Raw genomic sequence first — 19,026 nt, 5'->3', positions numbered from 1 at the left:
ACTTCGAGGCCTTGTGGGAAAAGGTCCTGGAAGACTCCATGTTCTGAGTCTGAAGCTCTGTCCAGCAACAGACTGTCAAACAAGGCTGGACAAGGGGGGATGCCCAGACAAACATTATGTTACACAGGATGGGGCTGGGTAGGAGGGGACAATCAGTCCCAGGAGCAGCCTGCAGAGGCATGACCAGGATCTGTCTTGGTCTCTGCCCCCAGCCAGGACCCAATAGCAGATGCTAGCTTCTTAAGAGCTCCTGGACCTGGCCTTGGTTCTTACCAGCTCCAGCCAGGCTGGGCCCACCTTACCTGTGAAGTCTATATCCTCCCTCTGCAGACACAGTCCAGATGGAAGGCGGAATGTCTGTCCCTTGATGAGGCCTTGGGCTAGCAGTTTATGGAAAGGCTCCCTGAGGAAAGATCACAGGAAAATAAAAGGAGCGGGGGAGGAGGTAGAGTAGCAAGGACACAAGGTATGCAGAAATCATCTCTACAGACACACCTGAAAGCAGGCTCCTTGGATACAGTAGTAATACTAAGTCACAGCAGCAGCCAAGGTTAAGCTCAGGTCCACTTTCCAGAGGAGAAGTGGAAAGAGCACTGGCCTCAGATCTGGAAGGCCTATGAGCCACAAAAGTCACCTGCTTGCTCTGGGTGTCCAGTATGCCAACCTATAACATGACAGCAAGAGAAACTTGCCTCAAGGTGTTAATGGGAAGATGGAATCAAGTGACTGCATGAAAATATAAGAGTCACACAGCGTCAGCTGCCCATCAGGTCCAGCACAGAGGGCCTAGAGAGAGTACTGAAGGCTATCTTTGTAAAGGGTCCTTAACATAGTACATACATGCTTAGACTCTTTTAAAGTTTAAATCTTACAAGTTGGGTAGGAATAGATCATTTCTGTTAAAATCTAAGTGTTATCTACCTGTTTGTGGTAGTTTGGGTAAAAATGGCCCCCACAGGCCCATAAGGAGTGGTACTATTAGGAGATGTGGCCTTGTTTAAGTAGGTGTGGCCTTTTTGGAGGTGTGTCACTGAGATCAGGTTTTGAGGTTTCAGAAGCTCATGCTAGGCCAGTGATTCATTTTCACTTCCTGCTGTCCTCCAATCCAGGTGTAGAATGTTGTGGAATATCCCCTTACACTGTGTGAAGATGTGTCACTGTGACTGGCTTAATAAAGAGCTGAGTAGCCATTAGCTAGGCAGGAAGAGGTTAGGTGGGACTTCTGGGGACAGAGAGTTCTGGGAAAAAGAAATGAGGAGTCACTAGCTGGATGGAGAGAGAGAGCAAGGCATGCAGGAGGAGAGGTAAGAGCCACCAGCCACGTGGCAACGCGTAGATGAATAGATATGGGTTCATTTAAGTTATAAGAACTAGTTAGGAACAAGCATAAACTAAGGCTGAGCTTTCATAATTACAAGTCTCCATGTCGTTTTTGTGAGCTGGTGGCCCAAAAGAAAGTCTGACTACAGTAGAACTCTCAGTTCCTTCTCCAGCACCATGTCTACCTACATGTCACCATGCTTCACATCATGACAATAATAGACTAAACCTCTGAAACTGTAAGCCAGTTGCAACTAGATGTTTTTCTTTATGGTCATGGTGCTCTTCACAGCAATAGAATCCCTAACTAAGACACTGCTCTTCTGAGCTGGGTGGTGGTGGCACACGCCTTTAATCCCAGCCCTCGGGAGGCAGAGGCAGGTGAATCTCTGTGAGTTCGAGGCCAGCCTGATCTATAAGCAAGATCCAGGAAAGACACCAAAACTACACAGAGAAACCCTGTCTCGAAAAACAAAAACAAAAACAAAAACAAAAAAGACACTGTTCTTCCTGGCCCATTTCACTCTGCAGAGGCAGCTATCAATGGCTGATGTGTCCTAGTTACTTTTCTATTACCATGACAAAACAACATGACCAAAGCAACTTATAAAAGAAAGCATTTAATTTGGGGCTCATGATTCTAGAGGGTCAGAGTCCACGACGCCACAGTGGGGGACATGGTGGCAGGCAGGCAGGCATGGTGGGTCCTCCAGAGAAGCAGCCAGGGTTCTGACTGCGAGCCATCCATTGCTCCAGCCTTGTCCTCACACACACACCTTTTCTGGCAAAGTCTCACTATGAAGCACTGGCTGGACTTGAACTCTCTATGTATAGTAGATTGGTGTTGAACTCACAGAGATCTGTCTGCCTCTTCCCCCTGGATACTGAGATTAAAGACATGCACCACCATATTCACCACAATAGTTTATTCTTAAGAACCATTCAATTCTTTTTTTTTCCTATTTCAATTTGTTTTGTAAGAATCTGCCCAATTCTATTTTGACGCATTTTAGCAAGTAATTCCAGACACCATCCCATCTAAGTATCTAATGATGCTCTGGACAGCAAGATGTTGTTCATGCCTTCTAACATCCTAGTTCTGGAGTGCAAGTTCACTAATATGGAGGGGATAGGTGGGGGAGTCTCTACTCAGGGAATCAGAAATCCAGCAATCTAAATGGGCCCGACAAGCTACAGACCTGTCAGACTTGCAGGTTAATCCCATAGAATCCTTTACATTATGTTCAAGGTCATCTGATTTAGGTGAATAGTGATCCCAGTAAGTCCCACAAAGGTCCCTGTCCAACAGTTGTGGGTGGGCAGTTACAAGGAGTTTGTTTTCTAGTAGATTCAAGAGGGCAGACCAGGCTGCCAAGAGACTGAGAGAGATGAGGGCCAGAAACAAAAGATTCCTGACTTTTGTGTATGTCAATCCCATACTGCACCACAATCTCAAGGTTCAAATGCTAAATACACGCTCTGCCTGAGATGCAGCCCACTTTCCTGTTCTAAAACCTTTTGATGAGTGTATGAGTGTGTGTGTGTGTGTGTGTGTGTGTGTGTGTGTGTGTGTGTGTGTGTGTGCGCGCGCGCGCGCGCGTGCGCACAGGGGTATCCGCAAACGATGGTGAGAGATGCGGCCCATTTACAAAGATGGAAAAAAATCCAGTACAGTTAACATTCAAATAGAAATGCTGAGTATCGTGTTTTGTGAGGTCTCACTCAGCAAATGAGTGTATTAGTTGATGTCACAGAGCCAAATGAACATGCTACTGTGTCAAAATAGAAGATTCCTCTATGTGTGCACAAAAGTGATCAAGCTCAAAAACATATCTTAATAAATTTTTGTCTGTTTGGTTTAAAACTTTTTTTTGATCTTGTTTTTGTTTTTTTGAGACAGTGTTTCTCTGTATAGTTTTGGTGCCTTTCCTGAATCTCGCTCTGTAGACCAGGCAGCCTCGAACTCACAAAGATCCACCTGGCTCTGCCTCCCAAGTGCTGGGATTAAAGGCGTGTGCCACTGCCGCACAGCAGTTTAAAACTTTTTTAAAATTTATTTATTTTGTTTTTGTGTGCGAAGGCTTTGGCTACATGTATGTATATGTAACACACGCATGCCTGGTGCCCAGGGAGATTAGAAGAGGGCAACGGATTCCCTGGAACTGAGTCACAGGTGATTGTAAGCCATGAGGTGGGTGCTGGGAATCAAACCCAGGTCCTCTGCAAGAGCAACCAGTGCTCTTAACCACTAAGCCATCTCTCCAACCAATCTGTTTGCTTTTTGAGAAAGGGTCTCACCCTGCATCCCAGGCTAGCCTCAAACTCATGTAGCCCAGTTGGCTTTAAATTCTTTTGTATCCACAGCATCTAGTATACCTCACTGAAAGCACGTGGTTAGCCTATTGTGTGATTATACACAGAGAACACCCATCCTCTGCTTTAGCCCAGTAGTAGGGACCAGTCTCTTACTCTTTTCTCTGCTCCTGGGGTACTGAGCCCAGCGGATGGTACCTTCTTTAAAATATTCATCTCATGGACAAAGATGTGAGTACCCAGAGGGATGGTGGGATGGACAGTGGGACGGAAGATGGAGGGACGGAAGACGCACTGCTTCTCAGTTCCTGAGTCATCCTTGCCTTCCAGCAAACTTTTGGTGCACTTACACTTTAAGCTAATTACAAAATAATCATGGGAAGATTTAAAACAGAGGGGAAAAAATGCATGGCTACTTGTTGGAACACAGTCCAGGATGGAGCTGTGTGAGAAGAATTCTGAGTGCTTGGAGAAAACTCTTAGAAAAACATAGAATTGTTCTTGGAATGTGCTTTCATGCTTCTCCCAGGTGTAGTGGATAGGAGTGAGTTTACTTCAGTTGTTTGTTATTCATATGTCTTGGTCTCAGTTAGGGTTTTTATTGCTGTGAAGAGACACATGTCCATGGAAACTCTTATAAAGAAAAACATTTAATTGAGGTGGCAGCTTACAGTTCAGAGATTCAGTCCATTATCATCATGGTGGGGAGCATGGCAGCATGTAGGCAGACGTGGTACTGGAGGAGAAGAGTCCTACATCTTGCAGGCAACAGGGAGTCGACTCAGACACTGGGAGGTGTCTGTCCTGAGCATAGAACACCTCAAAGCCCACCTCCACAGTGACATACTTCCTCCAACAAGGCCATACACACTCCAACAAAGCCATACCTCCTAATAGTGTCACTCCCTATGAGATTATGGGGACAATTACATTCAAACTACCACAGCCTCTGTAGAAAAAAGTATTTTTGCCACATGAACCTTGTCCTTGTGATAGTACACTTTATTCAGGTGACTCTTCTTAACCTTCTAGGTATAAATGGTCTGATGATCTGAAGAAAGTTGGATATTGCATGAGACTTTAGTTCGCCTCATTTTTAGCCCCCCTCCACTCTCCTAAGTTCACACTGTCAACTAGAGAGGTAAACAGGTATTATCTTAGCTTCTTTATCGAGATAGGGTTTCTCCATGTAGTTTTGGTGCCTGTTCTGGATCTCGCTCTGTAGACCAGGCTGGCCTCAAACTCACAGATATCTACCTGGCTCTGCCTACCAAGTGCTGGGATTAAAGGCATGAGCCATCACCGCCCGGCCTTAGTTAGCTTCTTATTGCTGTGATAAAACACCATGGCCAAAAGCAACCTTCCACATCAATCATTACTCAAAAAATGCCCTATTTACTTGCCTATGGACCAATCTTACAGAGGTATTTTATCAATTAAGATTCTCTCTTCCAGGGCCAGAGATATGGCTCAGTGGTTAAGAGCCCTGGCTGTTCTTCCAAAGGATCCTGATTCAATTCCCAGCACCCACATGCCAGCTCACAACTGTCTGTAACTCCAGTTCCAGGGGATCCTACTCGGTCAGACATACATACATACAGGCAAAACACCGATGCACATTAAATAAATCTTAAAAAAAGAAAAAAGGTCCCCTCTTCCCAGATATATCAAGGTTTGTGTCAAGTTGACAAGAACCAACCAGTCTAGTCTGGGAAAGGATGGACACAGATACATTTAAAACCAACAGCAAATTGAGGTAGTACCCTACAAAGCAAGGGCACTGTTCTCAGCACCAAGAGGTGCCTCCAGTGAGCTGGTGATCTGAGGACACCCAACTGCATGTCATTAGGCCAAGTTTACCTTGTGCTTATTCAGTGTTCTGTTCCCGTCTCAGGTGCCAGCACCCCTTCAACGGGCATGAGGTTTTCCCACTCCTCTCTCACACCAGGCACTGGTTTTAGTCACACTTAAGAGAAACTCAGGAGCTGAGCATGGTGGCACACGTCTTTAATCCTAGCACCAGGGAGGCAGAAGTAGGCGGAGCTCTGTGACTTTGAGGCCACTCTGGTCTACACAGTGAGTTCCAGGACAGCCAGGCTACACAGAAACCTTGTCTCAAAACAAACAAACAGGAAAAAAAAATGAAAGAAAGAAGAAAGAAACTCAGGCATGTGGAAGTGTGGCTCAGTGGTACAAAACATGCTTACCACACACAAAGCCATGGATTTACACCCAGCACCCCAAAAACATGTCTAGAGTGATTAAAATCAGTAGCATTAAGACTAAAGGGACCAGGCCAGGCAGTGGTGGCACATAGTTTTAATCCCAGCACTCGGAAAGCAGAGAGAGGCAGGTGGAGCTCTCTGAGTTCAAGGCCAGCCTGGTCTACAGAGCAAGTTCCAAGATAGCCAGTGCTACACAGAGAAACCCTGTATCGAAGAAAGAAAGAAAAAAGAGAGAGAGAGAGAGAGAGAGAGAGAGAGAGAGAGAGAGAAACAAAGAAAGAAAGAAGGGAGGAAGGAAGGAAGAAAGAAAGAAAGAAAGAAAGAAAGAAAGAAAGAAAGAAAGAAAGAAAGAAAGAAAAAAGAAAAAAGAAAAAAGAAAGAAAGACTCAGGGAACTGGGCATTTGGCTGCATACCTGAAACCCCAGCTACTCAGAAGGCTGAGACAGGACAGTCCTGAGTTTGAGGCCAGCCTAGGCTATACAGAATGACTGTTTCTGAAAGGAAAAAAAGACTTAAAGGTAGGGTGTTGGGATCTTGTTATTTATTATTATCATTGGGGTTTTGTTTTTTGTTTTCCTATATAATCAAGTGGCCCACCACTGCCACCTTCTGGGAATGTGTAGAATTGCAACTCACCAGCGAGCTTAAGACTGTACTCCTCTGTCTCATCTTTTAAAACTCCTCTCTCTCACTCCCTCTCCTCTCTGTGTCTCTCCTAGGCCTCTCGCTCTCACTGTCTCTCTTCCCCTATCCTCTCTCTGTTTAAAGCAAACTGTCAAAATGACAATTAGCACTCACATTGTACACTAGCCCTGGGTGGGTACAATTTGATGAATCTTCATGACACAGACACCTATGCAAACAGACATGAAACAGCACCTAGTGTGGCCCCACCTCCAGGCACTCTGTCTCCACTGCCACCTGACTAGCTTGACTACTAGCAGAATCATTTACTTTTCTGTTTCAAAACTACTTCAAAGAGTTTCTGAATGAGGGCTCCAGGGTGTCCACACTGGCCCTTTCCCCATAATTGGCAGGTGTCCTGTAGAACAGGAGTGTTCCAGGACCAAGGCTCTGAATGAATGTGTCCCAATTACCTCTGAAGTCCATCTAGACTCTAGCTTCTAGTGCATCAGGCACTGTCTCAGACAAACAATTTAGCATAGGGATGATAAAACTTGGCATGGGAAAGGCATGGGAGCTGGAGAAGATGGCTCAGCAATTAACACTGTTTGCCCTTCCAGAGGACCCAGGTTCAATTCCTGGCACCCATACAGCACCTCACTGTCTTTAACTCCAGTTTCAGGGGATCTAATGCCCTCTTCTGATCTCCAGGGCACTGTACATTATGGTGAACAGACATACATGCAGGCAAAATACTTATATACATAAAATTAAAAAAAAAATGGCATGAATGCCAATGGCCTGGCTATGGTGTCCCAGGCTCCCAAGCCTCAGCAGTACTTCTGCAGATTTCTCTGCACCAATCACACATGCAAATCTGAATCAAATCAACGTGACTCTCCCATAAACGCAGATATGGCTTACTTCAGCCAGGAGAGTGAGAGACTCCTGCATCCTTGTGGTGCCTTCTAAGAGCAGGAAGGTGGGTTGGGCCTCTGTGCCTGAAAGGCCCTGATTCTTCTGCCTCAGCCTTTTCCTGGCCCCTTCAATTGTAACCCTGGGGGCAGATTATTTTCATCTGCACTGAAGCATACGAGGAGTAAGGAGGAAGACAAGTGCTGGGATCTTTGCCATTTCCAGGTTAGTCCAAGCTCCCCCACTAATTCAGAAATGAGAACAGACACTAAATTTAATCTAAGTACAAGTACAGTTGTACTAGAAGTTTCAGAGTTATTATGGTAAGTGTATCATCTATCCATTCAACATGCATTTATTGGGTGCCTTCTATGGCCTGGTGCAGAACTGGGCACTGAGGTGTAATGGTGGAAAGCTAGTTTGTTTGCCACCACTGACCCAAACTGTACCAGACCCCTCCCAAGTATAAGGAAGGAAAAGAATGTGGCCGTGTTTAGAGTGCCTTCTCCCAAATCCCATCCAATTGCTTTCTGGGCCATCAAGAATGTCCTCTCTCCCTTCCTCTGTTCCTTCCAAGAGTTGCCCAGACAACATACTTCTACTTCCCTATCAACATTGTTCCCCAAACTGGTACTTCCAGCCCCACTACAGAGCCAGCACCCTTGGGATGCCTGTTAGCCTCCTCAGCTTTCTCGTGGTCGCTGTGTTGTATGGTACCAGTAACTGTAAGTGGTGGACAGGAAATACTATTTTGTGTTCAGGGCAGTGACTGACCTGCCAATTGCCTTCCTCCAAGGAGCAGCAAGAAAGTCCTTGAAGACACCTTTGGTGCCTAGCTCACAATAAGTATTGAATAATATTAACGGGTTTGAACTAAATTAAGCTTGTTTCAATGAATGAAGAAACTTCCCAGCAGCAGAGGTAGGGACAACATGGCAGGGTGAGGCACAGTGGAGGCGAAAGATAAAGAAAGCGAGAGGAGGGTAAGGGGAGGCACTGGGTGCCACGGCTGTGTAGGGGGGTCTGCTGGGTATCTACTTCACATTGGAGCACAGGTCAGCAGGAGTACCTGCGTGCTCACAGGGATGTCACAGAGGAGGGCCCTTCCCAGGCCCAGGGATCCTTGCCACCCTCCTGCTCTTACAGGACTCTAGGGAAGGGTGCTCAGGGATGAAAGAATCTGGACCTCATTCTCCTGGCTGAGGGAGGTCACGTCTGCCTTCATAGGGGATTCACTTACTTATTCATTCAATACTATTTGCAGGATGACTGGGCAGAGTAGTCTGCAATGAACTGGCGTGCTTACAGTCCAACAGGCCACTGAGGACATGCTCATAAATAAGCACCAATACCATAAGGCAGGGGCACTAAGTGACAGAAGGTGCAAGGGACACAGAGATAAGGGATGCTGCTGGATTTGGAACCCAGCCTTGTTGGAGATCACAGCACATCACCAAGTTCATTACTCAGATTCACAACTAGTATCTCCATATGTTCATTCACTCACTTGCCCAACAGATGGTACTCAGGGACAAACCAGTGTAAGCAACTGCATTGTTCATTAATCTCAGTGACTGCACAGAAAAGACTTTTGTAAAAGTGAAAATCTGAAACTCTATATTGCCAGTGAAGGCTGTCATAACTGGCCACCATGTTGGACCTCTCTACCTGAAAGGCTCTGATTCTTCTGCCTCAGCCTTCTCCTGACCACTTCAACTGCACCCTGGGGCAGATTACTTTTATCTACACTGAAGCATAGTCTGTGTAAGCAGGAAGACAAGTGCTGGGATCTTCACCATTTCCAGGTTAGTCCAGGCTCCTCCACTAATTTCAGAAATTAGAACAACTGATACGTGCTGGGCATTGAGGGCCACCTTTGTCCTACCTCTAAAGGACAGAAAGAAGGAAGAGAGAAAGCAAGCTCAGGAAACTCCAAGCATAGATTGACAGGCTACAATAGATGTCATTTCTATGAAAACTGAAGACCTGGACAGACAGCTGCCCACTCCCCTGACTGAGCCAGGTGGCTGCTTATGCAGAACAAGAAAGAAACCAAGTTGAGGCCAGCCTCACCCAGAATTACCCAGCCTCCCTGGGTCTCCCTTTTGCAGACTACATACTGTAAATGATGGCTTTTAAAAATTATTATGGCCAGGCTGTGGTAGTGCATGCCTTTAATCCCAGTACTTGGTTGGCGGAGGCAGGTGGATCTCTGTGAGTTCCAGGCCAGCCTGGTCTACAAAGCGAGTTCCAGGACAGTCAGGGCTGTATACACAGAGAAACCCTGTCTCAAAAAAAAAAAAAAAACCCAAAATAAATTAATAATAATAATAACATTATTATTATATGGTGATATTTTATTTGTATTAAAATGTTATTTGTATGTTAATAAATAAAGTTGCCCGGGGGTCAGAGCTATTAGCAAGCCATAGGAAAGCAGGGCAGTGGTAGCGTACGCTTGTAATTCCAGCACTTGGTAGGCAGAGCTGGGTAAGTCTCTGTGTGTTCAGGGATACAGCCATTATTGACTACACATGCCTTTAATCTTAATACCAATCATGGAAAACCTGGAGGCCTATACAGACAGGCTGTGAGGAGGCGGTCATGTGGTTGGGTTTACAACCAATGAGAAGGCAGGACAGGAACTCTATATAAAGACTTTAACACAGGGGTAGCTCTGGTTCGGAGAGGTAGGACCACCGCAGGAGGAAGGGTAAGGTTTTAGCTCTTAGCTCTGACCTCTTGGCTTTCTTCTTTGCATTGGTTCTGTGTTTCTTATTTAATAAGAAGGTTGGATACATCTACATTTGGCGCCCAACGTGACAAGAATTCATTAAAAACCACTTGGCTTGGCTGGGCGGCAGGTCCGGTTTCCGGCCTGGGCGGCCCAGCTGCCTAGCTTGGGCCCAGGCCTGACTGACCCGCAGCTGGAGCTACTTGCAACTGCTACAAACAACTCAGGCCTGCCCTGCCGAACAGGGCCCCTGCCTGTAAAGCCAAGGCTTGACTCGGCTCAAGCGGCTACGCTTTCTCGCTTTCTCTCTCTCTCTCTCTCTCTCTCTCTCTCTCTCTCTCTCTCTCTCTCTCTCTCTCTCTCTCGCTGGATTCACACCTCAAACACCAGGTGGCTGTGAAATTCCCTGGGATTCTACTGTTCTACCCAGACTTGGTAAGTCAATTAACATCTATTTAAAAGAGAATTTTTTTCTACATTAAAAAAAAATGGGCTTTATGTGTACATTGGAAGAAAATTGGGCTTTGTTTGAAATTTTAGGCACTCTGACAATGGAACAACTATATGAAAAGATTAATATTGAACGAATTATTCAGTTTATTACTTTTCTTATCCTCATTTTACTATTTAAAAAGATCGTCAACTTAAGTGCCAGGATAACAGTCTTAGAAAAACTTGTTAAACCGGTAAAAATGAATTATAGAGAAGTTCAAATTCAGACAGAAGAAATAAATAGTGAAGTTGTTTCAAAATTGGATCATAAGGTTACAGAAAGAAAGCCAGTTTTCACACAATCACCCTTAATTTATCCAGTAGCCGTACAGCAGCTACCTGATGAAGAGAATGAACAAAATACTTGGGTTCCAGTTGAAATGTTAGACTTACGAAGATTTAAGGAGGCAATAGCATCTTATGTCATGCACTCCCCATATGTAAAGCAAATGTTAAACACCTGGTCAACTTGTAATAGGATTCTACCAAAGGACTGGCGGGAATTGGCACAGGCTGTTCTTGAACCCGGACAAAATCTCCAGTGGAAAATGTGGTTCAGTAATGAGGCTAAAAATATAGAAAGACAATGGAGGGATAGCAGAATACAAGTCTGCCAGGATCAGCTTATTGGAGAAGGCCAATATGCTTCAATACAAACACAATGTTCATATGATGTCCAAACCCTAGTTCTATGTCGAACGGCAGCTTTGAATGCATGGGACAGAGGTGAAGAACCAGGAAAAAAAACTGAGTCATTTACAAAGGTTATACAGGGCCCCAAAGAATCTTTCACAGATTTCTTACGAAGATTGACTTCAGCAGTACAAAAAATGGTCCCGAATTCACAGGCTAGTCAGATAATAATTGAATCTTTAGCCTTTGAGAATGCAAATGCAGCATGCAAAAGAATAATTAGGCCGTTAAAGGCAAGATCTGCACCTTTGGAAGATTGGATTAGAGATACAGTTAATGTAGAGGCTTATGACCATGATGATATGTGGGTAGGAAAAGCAATTTCAAAAGGTTTGAGCAATGTTAGATGTTTTGGATGTGGAAAGCAAGGACATTTGAAAAGGGATTGTAAACAGGTCATTCCTAGAAATAATGTTTCTTCAAGGAACACTGGCAACAGAATGCCCCTTCCTTCTGGAGTATGCAGAAGGTGTGGTAAGGGAAAACACTGGACCAACGAATGTAGATCAACAAGGGACAGACAGGGTAACCCTCTGCCTCGAGCTTCGGGAAACTCCCAGAGGGGCCTCAGGCAGGCCCCCACAGTAAATCCAGTTCAAACCTTTCCTGCAGTTGTAGAGGAAACCCCTACTCAAAGCAACTAAATAACAAAATGTCTATTGGAATAAATCATGTTAGTCGAGATGATGAAACAGAGGAAATAGGAAATACAGGAAAAAACATAAAGAAAAATTTTTGGCAAACTTCTATTAATGAACAAAGACCAAAACTAACAATAAAAATAAATGGTGTTTTGTTGTCTGGTCTGGTAGACACAGGTGCTGACATTACCATAATTGCACCAGAATTTTGGCATCCAACTTGGCCTCTTCAGGAGGTAAACATTCAACTCTTAGGAATTGGGACATTATCTAGAGTGAAACAAAGTGCAAGATGGCTTGAATGTATAGGTCCAGAAGGACAGAAAGGAAAATTAAAACCATATATGGCTAACATAGCTATGAACCTGTGGGGTCAAGACTTGCTACAACAATGGAATACTCAGATTAATATCCCTCCAATCTCAGAAACCAATCATAAATTAGTACATGTTTCTGAGAGAAATATTAAAAGATATTATTCTAATGAGTGCTCACCAGCCATCCATGTCATACAAGAACAGGGCACAACAACTGATAATCTTCCAAAAACACTAACAGCTCTACCTTTAAAATGGTCAACAGATAAGCCTGTATGGGTTCAGCAATGGCCTTTAACAACAGAGAAACTCCAGGCTTTACAAGAGCTGGTGGAAGAACAGTTAAATGCTCATCATATTGAAGAATCAACCAGCCCTTGGAATTCTCCTGTATTTGTTATAAAAAAAAAATCTGGTAAATGGAGAATGGTAACAGACCTTAGAGCAATTAACAAAGTAATTCAGCCAATGGGCTCTTTACAATCTGGAATTCCTTTGCCTACTCTGTTACCAAAAGGATGGCCTCTCATAGTTATTGATTTAAAAGACTGTTTCTTTTCAATACCCTTACAAGAAAAAGACAGAGAAAGATTTGCTTTCACAGTGCCTACTTATAATAATTCTCAACCGGTTAAAAGATTTTAATGGAGGGTTCTCCCACAGGGAATGTTGAATAGCCCAACTTTGTGCCAATATTTTGTAAAACAGCCATTAGAAGTGGTACGTAAAAAATTTCCTAAATCTATACTTTATCATTATATGGATGACATTTTATTAGCTGATTCAAATGCAGATACTTTAGAAAGAATGTTTGAAAAAGTAAAGAAAATTTTGCCTTGCTGGGGATTACAAATTGCTTCAGAAAAGGTACAAAGAGGAGATTCTATTAATTATTTAGGATATAAAATAGAACTTCAAAAAATTAGACCTCAAAAAGTGCAAATTAGGAGAGATTGACTACAGACTCTTAATGACTTTCAAAGATTATTTGGAGACATTTCTCATCTAAGAACTATTGTTGGGGTAAAAAATGATGAACTGAATAATTTGTTTAAAACCTTAGAAGGTGATAAGGACTTAAATAGTCCAAGAGAATTATCACCTGAAGCTGAGAAAGAATTGGCCTTGGTAGAAAAGAAAGTACATGAAGGGCACGTAGATCATATTGATCCAAAGCTGGATTGCATTTTGGTTATTTTACCTTCTAGGCATTCCCCAACAGGAATATTAATGCAAAGGGAAGATATTATATTGGAATGGATATTTTTACCAAATAAACCAAATAAAAAATTAAAAACTTATGTGGAAAAAATCTCTGACTTGATTTGGAAAGGAAAATTGAGACTTCGTCAATTAGCAGGAATAGACCCAGCAGAAATTGTCGTACCTTTAACTAAGGAGGACATTGAAAAATTATGGATAGAAAATGAAGCTTGGCAAAAAGCTTGTAGTAATTTTTTGGGAGAAATTAACAGCAAATATCCCAAAAGCAATAGAATTGATCTTATAAAGAGAGCTGATTGGATCTTGCCTCGAATTGTGAGGAAAAAACCCATATCTGGAGTTCGTACATTTTATACAGATGCCAACAAACAAGGAAAGGCAGGTTACAAATCAGAAAATTTAAGTAAAGTGGTTCAAAGTCCTTATAATTCAGTTCAAAAATCAGAATTGTATGCTATTCTGTTGGTATTAATGGATTTTTCAGAACCTCTCAATATAGTAACTGACTCTCAGTATGCTGAAAGAGTAGTATTACATATTGAGACTGCAGAATTTATCCACGATGCTTCAGAATTAACTTCATTATTTATTCAATTACAAGATACAATCAGAAAAAGGAGTCATCCTTTATATATAACTCACATCCGATCCCATACTGGTCTGCCAGGACCTCTAGCACAAGGCAATGATGAGATTGATAAATTATTGATAGGAAATGTGCTGGAGGCCTCAGAATTTCATAAAAAACATCATGTAAATAGTAAAGGTTTAAAAAAGGATTTTTCCATAACCTGGCAACAAGCCAAAGAAATAGTAAAGAAATGTCCTACTTGTTCCTTCTACAATCAAACACCATTACCAGCAGGATGTAACCCAAAGGGTACTCAGAGGAATGAAATCTGGCAGATGGACGTGTTTCACTTTGCAGAATTTGGAAAACTGAAATATGTACACCACACTATCGATACTTATTCAGGATTTCAAGGGGCAACTGCTTTGAGTTCTGAAAAAGCTGATTCTGTAATCACTCATTTGCTAGAAGTTATGGCCATTATGGGTATACCTGCACAAATCAAAACTGATAATGCTCCATCATATGTCTCTGTTAAAATGAAACAGTTTTTTGCTTATTATAATATAAACCATGTTACAGGTATACCACATAATCCTACAGGTCAAGCAGTTATAGAAAGATCAAACAGAACTCTAAAGGATATGCTAAATAAACAAAAAGGAGTAACAAAAACCCCCAGAAATAGACTACATAATGCTCTATTAACTTTGAATTTTCTCAATGCCAATGAGAAAGGAACAACAGCTGCAGAGAGACATTGGATAATAGAAAAAACTACAGAATTAAATCAACCTATATACTTTAAGGATGTGCTGACCTCAGAATGGAAACCAGGATATGTGTTACATTGGGGACGAGGTTTTGCTTTTATTTCTACAGGAGAAGATAAGCTGTGGGTACCATCAAAATTGATAAAGGTTCGATTTGAACAAGAGAGACCTCTTAATTAGAGGAGGTGATAGTTCATCAACTACCGTAAACATCCAATTTAAACTAACTTACACCAGTAACACATGCCTTTTCATTTAATCAGATAACTTGTCAAAAAGGAACATCCCCAAAAAACCTTGGGGAAAGGTTTTTGTTTTTGTCTTTTAGGAGAATGAAGGTTAAGGAATTTGAAGAACACTGGACAAATGAGACAACTGAAGAAAAGGGACAAATCATCTATCCTAAGAAACAGAGTGAAATGGCGTATGGGTATGTTATCTAAAAAAAATTTTATGTCTTCCTAAATGTTTGTTTCTGCTTTTCTTTAAAAATTTAACACTATTTAATTTCTAATAGTCCCAGTTCAATTAAAATTTAAAGCTGACTTTGGAGTTGGAGAATGGCTCTCTCCTTCTTTAAACTCAAGCACATTGTTAAAAGGAAAATGCAAACTCCCTGTATTATGCCAGAAGAAAAGAGCCATCTTCTGCTATGGGACAGGAGAAAAGCCAAATTAATTAAGGGACTATTCTATTACGAATCTCAACTCTTTGATTCTATTCTGATTCTTTAAACTTTTCTTAAAGTATAAATTTTATATCAAAATTTACAAGATCAATATATATAGATATATATACATTTTAAACTTTGTTAAGATATAAATGGTCATATAGAGTACTAATTCTAAAAAGTCGCATATATAGTCTTTGTGTTCGAGTCTCTTATCAGTTTTTTGCAGGAAATCACGGTTAGGCCTAACATCAACTGAAGTCTCCAGGAAGAAGATGGGGCCCCACAACAACAACAATTCCACGTGGACAATAATAACATCACTAAGCTGACAAACATCATCTACAGATCAGCTTTGAACTACAAAGTGCTCAGAGCAATTTTGAGAGAGCTAGCTGAGATGATCCAGTCTCAAAGACTACTTGAATAAGGATTTGAGATAAACCCTGAATTTTGGCATTATACACAGACTGGATAATGAAGGATATATTTACCTTTCCTAGAATTTGACAATTAACCTAAAATTTTTCTTTCAGGATAAAGATACCTTCGCCCATACCCAGCAGGAAGCAATTTCAAGAATACGACGCCCACATTCCCAAAGAGGTGGTGTGGGGCGGTTGGTTTTTTTTTGGTCTTTTAATGGGTTTTGGGTCTGGGATAATTTTCATTGATTAGGGGGGTTGGTTACAAGTTGTTGTCAAGGGTTAGGAAAAAGGCTAAGCAAAGGAGATTAGATTTAAGGTTCTTATTAAAAAAAAAAGAAAGAAAAGAAAAATGTAAATACATTGGATTGGATTGTTTTATATTGTATACAAATTATATATATTGAAATTGATATTGTTAGAAAATGTTATATATATTTTTTTAATTGTACCGTTCATCTAACAATGTAATGCAATTTTCTGATCCTTGAATGTTATTACCATCTATTAGGATATAAAGAAATGAAAGTTAGTAGTGAGACATTATAATAGAACTTGTAGTTATATTAGGTATGTTTTCAAGATTGAGTAGATATATTTTAGATAGACAGGTTATCTTCAAACCCTTCAGAGATCTACAGAATATGGCATTTAAAATGTTTTAATAACTTAGAAAATTTTTCTTTTTTGTTATGACTATGAGACATGTCGGCTCCTGGCAGTACCAATCTACTTCAGAGAAAATATGGGCATTGAAGAAACTGTATATGGAGTTAGCTTTCATTGTGGCAAAAGTTAGCCACTGGACAACAAAGTATCCTCGAATCAACTGCTGACAAAATGAACAGACAGGACATGAAACAAAGGACTACTGATTCTTGCCAAAACAAGTGTGGTTATGGCTTTATCAAAAGGCATCTTCAGAGGCCAGGACAATATGGCACCATCCCTGAGGTGGCCTTTGCAATTCGGAAAAGGTACAGTGCCCTTTTCTTCGAAGGCAGCTGAACAGGCAGTGGGCCGATGGCCTCTGATGTGCAATGGAACAGCAGCTGAAACAGTTATTCTTGAAGAGTAACTAAGCTCAGGCCTCTCAATAGTAGACTGGCATTTGATAGAGGGATATGGAGAAGAATGGGATGCTGAGATGAAGCCATATATACACAGCCAAGAAGAATGGACAGCTGAATTAAAAAACCATCAACAATTTCCAGAATTTAAAATCCTGAATCATGAACACGACACTAGTGGAATTCAGGTGTTTCTGGTACATGGACTACTCTCACTCAATGTGAGGTTGAACTGTTGACCTTGTGTGCATCCTACTTCACAAATCAGTCTGTCAGATATGCTAAGCCTATAGGCTGAAGATGATGCCCCAGCACTTCGGAGAAACCTCAGGTGACTGTCCAGACAGCTGGCTGTTTCTGTCAACTCACAAATTTTTTGGAAGTTGCTTGCATGCACTTCCTGTTTTTATTTTTGTTAGCTAATATTATTTCCTTCTTGGGTCTCTGAGGGAGTTGAAGATTAGTTAGTTATAGTTGAAGGTTAGTTAGTTATAGTTGAAGATTAATTAGAATACATTTTGGACTTACCAAAATAGGATAGATAATGAAATTATTTTCTCTGAATTTGTCAAATACAAATGGACTAGACATTGTTTAGGTATTTATTACTTGTATATATTGTATATAGTTATTGTACTTTTGTATATAGTTTTTCTTATATTAGTTATAAGCTTTTTCTTTTTTTCCTTTTTATTAAAATAGAAAAGGGGAAATATGGTGATATTTTATTTGTATTAAAATGTTATTTGTATGTTAATAAATAAAGTTGCCCGGGGGTCAGAGCTATTAGCAAGCCATAGGAAAGCAGGGCAGTGGTAGCGTACGCTTGTAATTCCAGCACTTGGTAGGCAGAGCTGGGTAAGTCTCTGTGTGTTCAGGGATACAGCCATTATTGGATACACATGCCTTTAATCTTAATACCAATCATGGAAAACCTGGAGGCCTATACAGACAGGCTGTGAGGAGGCGGTCATGTGGTTGGGTTTACAACCAATGAGAAGGCAGGACAGGAACTCTATATAAAGACTTTAACACAGGGGTAGCTCTGGTTCGGAGAGGTAGGACCACCGCAGGAGGAAGGGTAAGGTTTTAGCTCTTAGCTCTGACCTCTTGGCTTTCTTCTTTGCATTGGTTCTGTGTTTCTTATTTAATAAGAAGGTTGGATACATCTACATTATTATGTAATCACTGCAAAAACCTGGGTTGGGTGTGGTGGTGCATACTTATAAATAATCCCAGCCCTGAGAGAGGATGAATAAGAGTTCCAGGCTGGCCTGGGCCAGATGGTCAGTTTTTTAAATAAATAAATAAAATAAAAACACATACACATACATAAAATGTCCATGAGACTGTGACAGTAGCAGGACACAATTTACATCTGGCAAATCTGTTTTCACAGATACAAAATGCAAAGTGGACTGAGTTACATAACCGAAACCACAAGCATTTTAACTAATTATCTGATGGGGCCCAGTGACATCAATACGTTCAGTGTCTTTCTGATGCAGGTTAGTTTTTTTCACACATCAAGGTCTCTGGGGTAAGGAGCAGAAAGACAGTTTCAGCACTCAATTACATCCAACGTAGTTTTTGTACAGTTTTGCCTTTGCCCTCCAAGTAGTGGCATGTGCCTAAGTCATACATTTTATCTATCAAAGATTTTAAAATAGGGATAGACAAGATGTAAGTAAAGTGTCAGTAAGTAAAGACACTTGCCACCAAGCCTGAGGTGGCAAATTCAATCACTGGGACCCACATGGTGAAAGAAGAGAACCAACACCTGCAAGTCGTCTTCTGAGCTCCATATATACACCCACCCACGTGTGCACACATAAACTAACCAAATGTAATAAAAGCATTTTAAATAGGTTCTCACTATGCAGCCCTGGATGGCCTAGAACTCAGAGATTCACCTGCCTCTGTCCCAAGTGCTGCCATGTGCCACCACTCCCAGTTAAAAAATTAGGAAAACAAAGAAAACACATATACAGCTGTTGACCCAAGATTTCAGTGTTTGG

General features: G+C 41.6%; 1 protein-coding gene across 8 annotated transcripts in view; it reads right to left on the bottom strand.

Annotated features, from left to right (window-relative positions):
- Lars2 (leucyl-tRNA synthetase 2, mitochondrial) overlaps nucleotides 1-19,026 on the bottom strand; it is a 183,163-nt gene that overhangs the window by 17,795 nt on the left and 146,342 nt on the right. For all 8 annotated transcript variants that reach the window (XM_052725662.1, XM_052725639.1, XM_052725633.1 and 5 more), the window contains one exon: nucleotides 303-403. In XM_052725662.1, the coding sequence (XP_052581622.1) occupies nucleotides 303-403 (101 nt within the window). The remainder of the gene's footprint in view (nucleotides 1-302; nucleotides 404-19,026) is intronic.

This window comes from Peromyscus californicus, unplaced genomic scaffold (assembly GCF_007827085.1).
Source record: "Peromyscus californicus insignis strain IS unplaced genomic scaffold, ASM782708v3 Scaffold_11__1_contigs__length_118956290, whole genome shotgun sequence".
NCBI lineage: Eukaryota > Metazoa > Chordata > Mammalia > Rodentia > Cricetidae > Peromyscus > Peromyscus californicus.
This window is presented reverse-complemented; position numbering and strand designations above follow the sequence as displayed.